General features: G+C 42.8%; 1 protein-coding gene and 1 long non-coding RNA gene across 5 annotated transcripts in view; one reads left to right on the forward strand and one right to left on the reverse strand.

Moving 5' to 3' along the window:
* Positions 1-5,091, reverse strand: part of LOC146544405 (uncharacterized) — a 50,526-nt gene extending 45,435 nt beyond the window's left edge. Inside the window, exon 1 of the long non-coding RNA XR_014882824.1 lies at positions 1,354-5,091. This is a non-coding gene — a long non-coding RNA (uncharacterized LOC146544405). The remainder of the gene's footprint in view (positions 1-1,353) is intronic.
* On the forward strand, positions 1,141-9,679 carry SCOC (short coiled-coil protein). 4 transcript variants are annotated; one of them, XM_085222109.1, is made up of 4 exons: positions 1,141-1,407; positions 6,581-6,655; positions 6,744-6,827; positions 7,370-9,679. In XM_085222109.1, the coding sequence occupies exons 1-4, from the start codon at positions 1,344-1,346 to the stop codon at positions 7,510-7,512; spliced, it is 366 nt and encodes a 121-aa protein (XP_085078235.1). In that variant the 5' UTR covers positions 1,141-1,343; the 3' UTR covers positions 7,513-9,679. The 4 variants fall into 4 exon arrangements, with proteins under 4 accessions (XP_085078235.1, XP_010707809.1, XP_085078236.1 ...); XM_010709507.4 differs by having other exon boundaries at positions 1,142-1,407; positions 6,584-6,655; XM_085222110.1 differs by lacking the exon at positions 1,141-1,407 and adding an exon at positions 6,055-6,198 and having other exon boundaries at positions 6,584-6,655.
* The last annotated feature ends 1,111 nt before the right edge of the window (positions 9,680-10,790 follow it).

The raw sequence follows: 10,790 nt of genomic DNA on the forward strand, positions 1-10,790 counted from the left end.
ATCCCCTCTCCTTAAGGGAAGACAATCAAATTCCAACATGACAGCAAATAGGGATTGTAAGCAGTTTCTGCTGGCAATGGCCAAGCAAAGAGCAGGTAACAGCTGAACCACTACTGGACAATGACAAAGCAGCTGCCCGCATAAGAGTCCATTCACTACTCACTTTTTCCTCTCTCCCCTTCCACTTTTCTTCTTCATTCAGAATTTACAAACAAACATAAACGGTTACAGAGTTGCCAGAAAGTCATGCTTTGCATGAGTCATAACTAAGCTTGAATAACACTCGACACTATTCTGAGAATGCAAGGCAGTTTTCAGTAATCCCTGAAGATGGTTGTCAGCACCTTCCCTATTTTACAAGCTTAAATAAAAGCAAAAACACAAGCAGTTAAAGGCCCAGTAGAAAGTGTTACATCCATATTTCTGTAAGAAGCTAAATTCAATTTTCAGCAAGACTTCAGAAAGGTTCCTAATTAAGAAAAAATATTTGACAACGACTAAATCTGGTCTTTTTCTGCATGCAAATTTTGATCAAAAAATCCAAGTCAGGTAGATAGGGCATGAAACCTGAGCAGGGAGCAGTTTCATTGTTCACCACGCTGTCTTTAACCAAGACCAGGGCTATGCATGCTCTTAAATTAATCGCAATTATGCTATTTAATGCATGCAAAAGAAAGCTATTTCTAAGAGGTGAGAAGCGGAGGTGACTTCCTAGTTTATACGTTCAAATGACAGTCATTTTTTTTAAGATTCAAAAACAAACTGCCCCAAAAACTTGAGTTTCCTTTAATCTATTTTCACCTTCTTCCTCCCACCTCCTCTCACAGAACCCAACGCTCACTTATTTTCGCTCATGCGCGTCGATCAGTTGGTTTTGGTGTGACTGCTCAAGTCAGTAAAATCCCAGGGTATTTAAAGATTATATGTTAAATTTGCTACTACAAAATCCACTCAGTGTTCCTGAAGTAACATTTTACGATCGCACAACGTTAAGACTTTTCTTCTATCAAAAAAAAACAAACCAAACCAAACCAAAAGAGCAAACCACCACCCCCCCGACTCAGGTGAAGGCACAGCTCTTTCCCAGAAGGCGTGCAATTACAGTGTTTGCTCAGCACATATCCGATGAAGCTGGTAGAGCCTTCCAGCTTAACGACTTCCGGAAAGGAGCTCAAGGTCCAGAGGAGATACGGCACCGCGCGGCGCGTAGCTGCCCGCAGGATCGGGTAACACCTGTGCTCAAATCATTAAGGATTTAACAAGTGAAGCTGCGTGCACTGAAAATGGCTGACAACTGCCATGCTTAATGCGCTTCCCTGAGAACTTCAAAAGAAGGAAACAAAATGGATTTACCCGTAGATGAGGAGGACGGCACTTTCACCAACATTTCCTTGGCAGATGATCCAGGTACGAAACTATGATTATCTATTGAGACAAAACAAATGCCACGGGCTGAATAAGAATGCCATGGGTGAGAACACAAATCTGTAGATGCTAATTATAAGGCACGATATATTTTTAAGAAAACACCCCCAAGTAGAATTTTTAGTACTGTAATTGAATAAGTCTTGTGAAAAAAGTTGAGATTTTGGGAGTCTGGGGGCTACCGCAGTTCTGCCATAGCAGCAGGTGGTAATATACATTCACCCCCTGAGAACAAAGAGCCTTTCACTGCTTGTGGAGAGACTTACAGAAATGTTAACTCAGAAAAAATAAATACAGACAGTAGGAATCTGGAACAATCACCTCTGGCTTACTACAGAGAGAGTCGTAAGAAGGGATGCAAACTAACTGGTAACTGAAATGAGCTGATCCACTTAAATCCCAACTACTAATTGTTTTAAAGGAAACTACACAAACAAGCCTGCTCTTGGCCTTCTGGTTTATAGAACAGGAATGATTTCGGATGGGAATTAAGATAGTTCTGCTAGCTCTGCATACTGGGAAAACTATTAATATGAACTGATAAAAATTTATTTAAAAAGGTGCGGCCAGAGTAGCAACCAGATCACGTCAGGTTGGCTGTCACAGAGCTGTGCTGACTTACACAAGTTAGAAAATTGAATTGCTGACTAACGAATGCTACAAGCCCTTTTATTTTATTAAAAAAACAAACAAACAAACAAACAAAAAAAACAGTGGACTGCTTTGTCTCATTTTTAGCTTAAAGAATGTTATTGTGCATGTTGTCTTTACCACCTATACAAAAAAAAAAAAAAAAAAAAATTGAGCAGATCTTATTTTGAGAGCAGTTTTCTATCAATTTCTTGTTAGGACAATGTAGCTGAAGTAGATGTTCAAATGCAATTAGTTGATGAGAACATAATCAGCCCTACGACAATGTCACTAAGCTAACTATTCATAATGAGACAAATATGTAGACCCTGGTGCAAGCTGTGCTGTCAGGAGAACTCTCCATTGCTACAGGTCTGGCATTTCCCCATAAGAAGGAGAACAGTAAGAAAAGGTATATCCTGTGACTCTGCAGATGCCACTAATATTGAAGTAGCAGCTGAGCAACTGTGCAATAAGACTTTGCTGCACATCAGCACTTACATCTACATGACTCCTGACAGCATGAACGCACCCAAACTCAGAGGGAGCTCATTTTAACACAAAGAGGACAGCAAGCAATGCTTCATTATGCTGGATCTGCTGTCAGTACCAGAGCTATCCCCCCGCTACAAAAGTGAAGAGCTGGGGAGAGTCACTCATAAGCAGAGAAAGCAATTCAGAGTGACTGAGAGTAAATGACATTTTCAAGCAAGCTTTTAACACAAGGGCAACATAGAAAGAAGATAAGTAGTAAGATTCATGACGAATACGATAGCCCCAGTCCATTTGTTCTGCCAGAGGGTAACACCTGGAGCTCAGGGAGCAAAGTGTCAGAAAACTCCTAACCTATAACAAGAAGGCACTATTACACGTTTGAGAGCAAACACTTTTCCTTTGCTCTCCCAGCTAAGAGGGGAGAGACTAATTATCGTGACCACAGAGCACAGAAGCTAACAACCAGAATGGATCTCACAGCCTTCAGGCTGGAGATGGGCATCAATTCCCCAAGAGTGGGAAGATTAAAAAAAAAAAGAAGTTTTACACAGTGAGAGAGAAGAAGATTCCTTAGGACGGCCAAAAGCAAACTCAAGCAAGGAACTAAGAAAATGGACCAGCAATATGTAGATACTGACACAAATTATAAACTACTAGACTTCACCTGAGGATGATCTAATGTTTTAGAAGGAAATGTTCTGTAATTAAATCTTAAGTAAAATCACAAAGATCCACTGATTTAAATGAACTCCAGTACGCTCATAATTGCATAAAGCCTTCCCCCACCTCTCAAAGTGTGCAAAGTGCAAAGAAACTAAAGACAAGCAGAACAACACGCTATGTATGTGCAATGTGTAAGAAAACAACCTTTATATCAAAGTTTTCTTAGCACACCAAGAAGCCACTGTGCCAAAGCAACAGGGGTTACTGAATCTGATTAACTGAGTGCACTCCATGAATATTAAATACCTAATGCTCTTCCAAAACAGATGCGTTTCTCTATTTGTTAGTTATACAGGTATTAAAAAAAATTACTCTCTTGTGAATCAAGATGAATACAAAATGGTAGCGAGACAGAAACTTCTCAATCAATATTTTAAAAGCAATAGCATTTGAAACGAAGGAAAGCATTCCTTGTTGAAACACACTTGTTAAAAGTAGGAAATATTTTCACCCCTAGTGAAAGAAATACCTTTCCGTTTAGAAACTCAGCACTTGATAAAATTCCCTCCAAAAGATAAATGAATTACGGATATTGAGGAAATTAAACCAAAAATAAAACAGGGAGATGACACCAAATAGCTGCAAAGTTTTCGTACTTCTCTCTGCTCAATGCTTAAGCTTCTCTTCATTGCAAAAAAAAAAAAAAAAAAAAAAAAAAACTTACTTTTTTTTTTTTTTGGCCTAGCCAAAAGAAATACAGTTTTCATCTCAAAATTACCAGCAGAGCTTTATGGAATCTTGCTAAAAAGTCCATCTACAAAATTTTGTGACAACTGCCATCCTTTTCATATTCTTCTTTGTGCAAATATTAAGGGAAAAAGTAGCACAGTTCAAATAGAAAACGTCTCACAGATATGTTCAACAACAGCTTCTGGTAAAAAGGAGAATGCATTTCTATTCCTGTGGTCAACAGTGAAGCCTCTGTCATCAGCCACTACATGCAGGCGCTGTTGGTGCCTGTAATGCTGCTGCCAGAAAGGAAAGCTTGTTGGTGTGCGCTGTGTGCCACGGGAAAACAGCACGTACACAACTGATCCAGAAATGAAACCTCTAAAAAACAGTGACCGTTCGAATCTGTGTTCAGAGCAATGGAATTCTCTCCTGCAGCTTAGTAACTGTGCAGAACCTATGCATTCAGGTTAACTTATGCCTTATGGGAGAAGATCTCCTTGAGAGAAGCCCTGCGGAGAAAGACGTGGGGGTCCTGGTGGACAAGAAGCTGGACATGAGCCAGCAGTGTGCGCTTGCAGCGCAGAAGGCCAACTGTGTTCTGGGCTGCATTAAAAAAGGGGTGGCCAGCAGGGAGAGGGAAGTGATTGTCCTCCTCTGCTCGGCTCTTCTGAGGCCCATCCGTAGCACCGTGTCCAGGTCTGGGGCCCCCCCACACAAGAAGGATGTGGAGCTCTTGGAGCAGGTCCAGAGGAGGGCACTAAGATGATCAGAGGGCTGGAGCATCTCTCCTATGAAGAAGGATTGAGGGAACTGGGATTGTTTAGCTTGGAGAAGGCTCCAGAGAGACCTTATTGCGGCCCTCCAGTACTTGAAGGGAGCGTATAAGCAGGAAGGGGAACAGCTGTTTACGAGGGTGGATAGTGATAAGACAAGTGGGAATGAAACTGAGACAGGAAGATTTAAGTTAGATGTTAGGAGGAAGTTTTCCACACAGAGGGCGGTGACACACTGGAACAGGTTGCCCAAGGAGGCTGTGGATGCCCCATCCCCGAAGACATTCAAGGCCAGGCTGGATGTGGCTCTGGGCAGCCTGGTCTGCTGGTTGGCGACCCTGCACATAGCAGGGGGTTGGAACTGGGTGATCATTGTGGTCCTTTTCAACCCAGGCCATTCTATGATTCTATGTCCTAAGGGAGATTGTTGCTATTTGAAACAAAAAAAGTTCTTTCAGTGAAATTAATAATATTAATCAATTAACTAATAATAAACATATTCATTTTTCTAGTGACGTGGGTTAGTTTTAGGAAGTCTTAATTGGAACGTAGTACACATGCTAAGGCAAAGTGATTGCATTTGTAAGGTAACTGTCACCATTCTAAATTGAATATAACACAGGTGACAGCATTGGGAGCGCTCCCTGGCTTTGAAAAAACTGCCTCAGAGGATACAGAATGAATTAGTAAGAAAGAAAGGGATTAGCACTGGTTCTTGGTTACATCTCAGTCAGTTCTGACTTCGGGAGCTCTGAGGCTGTTCAGCATTACAAGCTCTCTTTGTAGCTCTTCAGTCAGAAAATCCACTTACCTGAAGCAAAGGGATGGAGAGTCTAAGCGTAAAAACAGCTTAATAAACTGAGCAGCAGAAGGCCACTAAGGGCAGCACCCCGGCGTTCCAGCAAGGAGGACCCTCTAAGTCCTTCTTTAAACAGCAGAACGTGTGCTGGAATACTGCTACGTGTCAGAAACCGACTGATTTCCAGCATATGCTGATATTATTTCACTTCACGTATTTTCTCTGAGGTAGAAAGCAGTAAACTGACTACCAACAGAACCAAAGCAGACCAGCTATGTGAACACACACGTTATACCAAATCTGCCAGCCTCGTGTTAAGTACCCCAAAACCAGCCGCACAGCAGGGCTGAGCACCTGCACGGACCTGCGGGTGGCTGGCACTTATCGCACCCTTCTCAGAGAGAGGGGAAACCGCACGGAAGCAGATGCGGACCGCTCCGTGCCGGGTCAGCTTTTAAAAGAACAAAGCGGCCGCCCGCAGGAACCCGGGGGCAGCCCCGCGTCACAGCGCCCGCGCTAGGAAGGCGGCAGGGCTCGTTCCAAGCTCCCACCCGCGCTGCCAGACCGAGCCCGGCGCAGGCGCGGCGCTGGCGCAGGCGCGGCGGGAGGAAAGGAAGGAAGAGCAGAACGAACGGCGGGGCTGCGGCCGGGCCGGCGCTGCGCAGCCCGCGGGAGCGCCAGGTGGGGACGCGGCGGGACGGTCGGTGCTGGGGGCGGCGCGGGGAGGCGGCCGGCCGCTGCCCGGGGGGTGGATCGGAGCGCTCCTCGCGTCGGCCGCCGCCAACCCGGGCCCCGCGGCCGCCGGCGGCCGCTCCCGAGGTGCTGGATGCTCCGTAGGGCCGCGGAGGTGGGGCGAGGGACGGCGGAGGGGAACGAGGCAGCCGGGTCCGGCCGTACCGCGGTTGCCCTGAAACGGAACGGGATGGGCGGTGAGCGGGCGGCTGCTGCCGCTCGGCCTCTGCGGGAGCCGCTTCCAGAAAGATCGGCTGCACAGCGCTGGGTGATGGAGCCGAGGGGAATCTACAGCCACAGCCTCAATTTTCTGTTCCCTTCTTTCCTTAAGCAGACCGTCGCTCGGGCCGGCTGAGTTCTAAAGCTGAAAGAGCCCGTTCTACAATGATGAATGCTGACATGGACGGTATAAGTTCTTAATGTTCTTCACTGTTATTTTTTCTACCTAGTATAATTCCCAGTTATTACATTAAAGCTCCTATGATTTATTGCAGCTGTTGAGGCTGAGAATCAGGTGGAATTAGAAGAGAAAACACGGCTTATTAATCAAGTTTTGGAACTGCAGCACACACTTGAAGGTTAGCAGTTCGGCACTCAGATTTTTCATAAGCACAATGTGAATGAAAGAGGAGAACCTTACTGTTCTGGGCTGTCCCAGGCTGACAGTGCTGCTGTTAGAAGTACGTCGCTTACACAGCTGAAGGGACACAAACAAGGCTTCAGAAACATTAGCGATGCCAACTTCTTCCCCTCTTCTGTAATGCAGCGTTTGCTCACGACACACAACAGGCTGAAGGGGCGATACATTTAACTTCCCAGGATCCTCAGCTGACCTACATCTTGGTTTCCGAATAGTTTAGCTGCAATAACTTAATTCAAAAAGTCAGTGTAAGAACACAGATAAACAACATGATACAGGGAAAGCAGATTTGAAATACTTTCTGTACCACCTACTGTGGAACTCCCAGGTTTTATCTAAAGCAATACCTTAAAGCAGTGCTTCCCACATTAAGAAAAACCCACATGGTTTGATGTAGGCACACAGAATATATTCATTATTGTATGCACGTGTCTAATTTCTTTTTTTTTTTTCTCTTCCCTTATAATGTCACCTTCACAGATCTCTCAGCACGGGTAGATGCTGTTAAGGAAGAAAACTTGAAACTGAAATCAGAAAACCAAGTTCTTGGACAGTATATAGAAAATCTGATGTCAGCATCTAGTGTTTTCCAAACCACTGACACAAAGAGCAAAAGGAAGTAGGGGTTGGCTCACAAGCGATGTCATTGTATTGCTGCTGTCTTTTTTGTTTTAATTGGCATAGGCTACATGAGCTAAAATTATCTTAGTTTGTGGCTTCACTGGATACCAGAAGATTATAAACTTCAGTGATAAGCAGAATTAAGAACATTATCATGAACGGGAGATGCAAGTTTGTATATTAAGATTAAGCAATGTGCAATTATAGTGTAGAGACTTACTAGACTTTCATATTTGTATTAAAAATGAGCATATCTTGTTAAGAATGGGATTCAGTTTGTCAAGTTAAACATGTCTTGTTTGCTCTCTTAGAGGTCTTGGTGTTCTTGACTAGAAAAATGATAGTTATAAAATGGTGTTGAAAAACTTACTTGGTAAAAATATTCAAAGGCTAATTGCATCACCTTTTTCACCTCAACTGTTGATAGATAACCATGTAGTACCTTCATATCTCTGCTGAACAGCTTTAAACAGAAGCCTATAAACCAGTTAGGAATTTTTGTAAAGCAGTAACAGTATGACATAATTTGTACAGTTTGCATGCAGGAAAACAACAGTTTTTTGGAAAGGGTTAAGTTAAAGTGAATAAGGATAAGTAATTTGCATCAGGGAAATATCAAATGGATGCAATATTAACCTGTATCATTTTTAAGATCTACACTTAAAACTATTTTAACTTTCTTTCCTTATAGAAAGGTCAGGTTCTGTGTTGTAACATACTATCCAACCAAACTCACCCAAAACCTGAGTAATAAGCTTGACAAACAGAAAGCCAGCAGTGTTCTTCCTCGTGCTCATTGTGAACAGGGTAGAGTAGCGAGAAGCTGAGAATAAGTCCTTCCTTGCCACCTTTTTACTTTCCTCCTGAAGTGCCAAACTTGTCTTTGCTTCAGGCCTTACAGCAGCTCTTTACCTGCCACAGGGCCAGAGCTTGTGAAGTACCTCTAGAGACATAGCACAAAACCATCCAAGGCAGAAGAGGCTGTCGTCTGTCAGATCTGGGCTGCAATGAGCAATGCCTGGTTTCAGGGTGTCCTGTTTTAGTTCAATGGATTGGCTTTGTTTGAAGGAGCTCAGCCCAGATTCTGGGTGCCAGCACTTCCCCTAGAAAGGGTACATCTAGCATAACTGGTGTTAGAGAAGAGCAGAAGCTGAAATACAAACAGCACTGTTAATTTTAGCTTGGTAACATTAGGTCTGTTTCATCTTGCCATATAGCAGCGTGGACTTCTTATGGATGTCACCTAAAACTGACATCTGTCTCTTTAGTAATGAAGTCATTTTATTTTACCTTTTAACAAAAGGGAACTATTAGCGTAAGCTTCTCTTTCCGTTTTGCTGTGATAGATTGTGTAAAGCAAAGCTGGAGGAAGTGAATGAGTGGATGTCATGGCAGGATAAATCCATCTCAAAACACAAGCTTCTTGGCAGCTAAGCACTGCTATTCCTCATCTGTAAGCTGTTACCGTGAAATCTCCCATTTCCCTCTATTTAAAATGACTGTAAAGCACTCACTGGAACCTCAGCGGAGTTAAAATGACTAAAAACAAAGCACTAATATTTTGTGGCTTGAAGGTTGTTTACAAAGTCCGTGTCAAGAAATGAGATGACCAAAAGTTTCACCCACCAAGGCACACGTGGCTGATACTGTTTGTGTCACAGGGTCCTATAAGCAGCTAATGTTACTATTAAACATCTCCGGATTGCTTTGTCACATTGCTGTCTATCTGAAATTTCGAATACATGCAGAAATTTCTAGCAGGTGGAAAAAAAAAAACAACACAGGGCTAGTCCAGGGTTTGAGCACTGAAGACACACACCTCACCAAGCATTTGACTTCTAAAAAACTGCACTTCATTACAGCCATTGTAGCTTTCAGGCCATGTCACTGCACACCTCCACCCGCACTGTGGGAGACATCCACAAACACCAAGTAGTAACACAGCATGCACTTACTAGACTTGAGCAGTTGTGAGATCAAGTAATCTCTAAATCATGGTTGTGTATTGTAAGATTGGATAGTGATATTTTATCCATCAGTCTGTATATAGTAGTCATTTAATCTATATACCATTTTTCATCCCATTACTGCGGCCTTCATTTAACTTATGAGCATTTTAAAGATGTTGTATTTCTGACTTTACACTAAATAAAAACTTGATTTGTCTCAGTTTGTTTTAGGCTTGATAAATGTTAAACCAGATTGCTATTATCTTAGCTGCTTCTACATAGTTAGATGTATGAAAGATTAGATGTAATTATCAAGTGTTGAGATGAGAACTGGGTTAATTACTGTTTTCAGTAAGCTTTGAGACTGACTCGCGTGGTATTTTCACCTGTGAATCTTAGTATATTCTTCTGTGTAAGCTACAAGAAATAAGACAGACTTGGCAGACTGCATCCAGTGTTCTCAATGCTAAATCCTGCCAGTCTCCACATGGCTTAATTGTAAGAGATGGATGATATTACCTTTGTCTACACAGGTACCTAGCTCTACATTGGACAGAAACCAGAATTCTTATTTTGTTCTACCGTTATTATGGTGGAAGCCAATGGAGAAGGAAACTGTGAGAGAACACCCCTCCACCATCCCCTCTGGTCCTGCTTAGCCTCACCAGAACATTCATATACAAATCAGTTATACAGAGGAACTACAGAAGGAAATCACAATATTAGAAGTATCAACAGAAGGGTTCCTTTCTTGCCTCATTTTTGTCCCCTCGTCTAGAGCCTCAACTCCTCTAAGCTCTCATCTTTCTCTCCTAATTCCTAGCATAGACTAGGTCCAATAAACTGATAAGCAGGAGGATGCCTTTATCTCAGGTTCCAGGTAATGGTAGTCATTAAGTCAGTATGAAAAGTGAGACTGATTTTACAAAGTTAGTACCATTGCACACAGCACCTGAGCTATGGCCTCTTAAGGCAGTTCTATCTGGTAAATAAGGAGTTGTTTATTACAAAGTGAGGTGCAAGCAAAGATGCCGATAGGGCATAAATCAAGACCTTAGGGGAACCTTAAGAGAATAAAGACTAGCACCCACTATAAAGCTGACTGATCACTGAAGTAACTCTACCACTGCCAATAAACGTGTGCTGATCTACCAAATAAATACATAATCAACTCAAAAGCCCACACTTAAACACTGAAACAATTTCAAAGGACTTTTACCAGACTCAGATGGGATTCAGTCACAGCGCTGAAATGCTCCAAAAAAGTTACAGTGATCAGCAATCCACACTCATCCCATTGCCCAGGTTCCCTCTTGTTTGTAGGATACCTC

Source organism: Meleagris gallopavo, chromosome 4 (genome assembly GCF_905368555.1).
Source record: "Meleagris gallopavo chromosome 4, MGAL_WU_HG_1.1, whole genome shotgun sequence".
NCBI classification, from domain to species: Eukaryota; Metazoa; Chordata; class Aves; order Galliformes; family Phasianidae; genus Meleagris; species Meleagris gallopavo.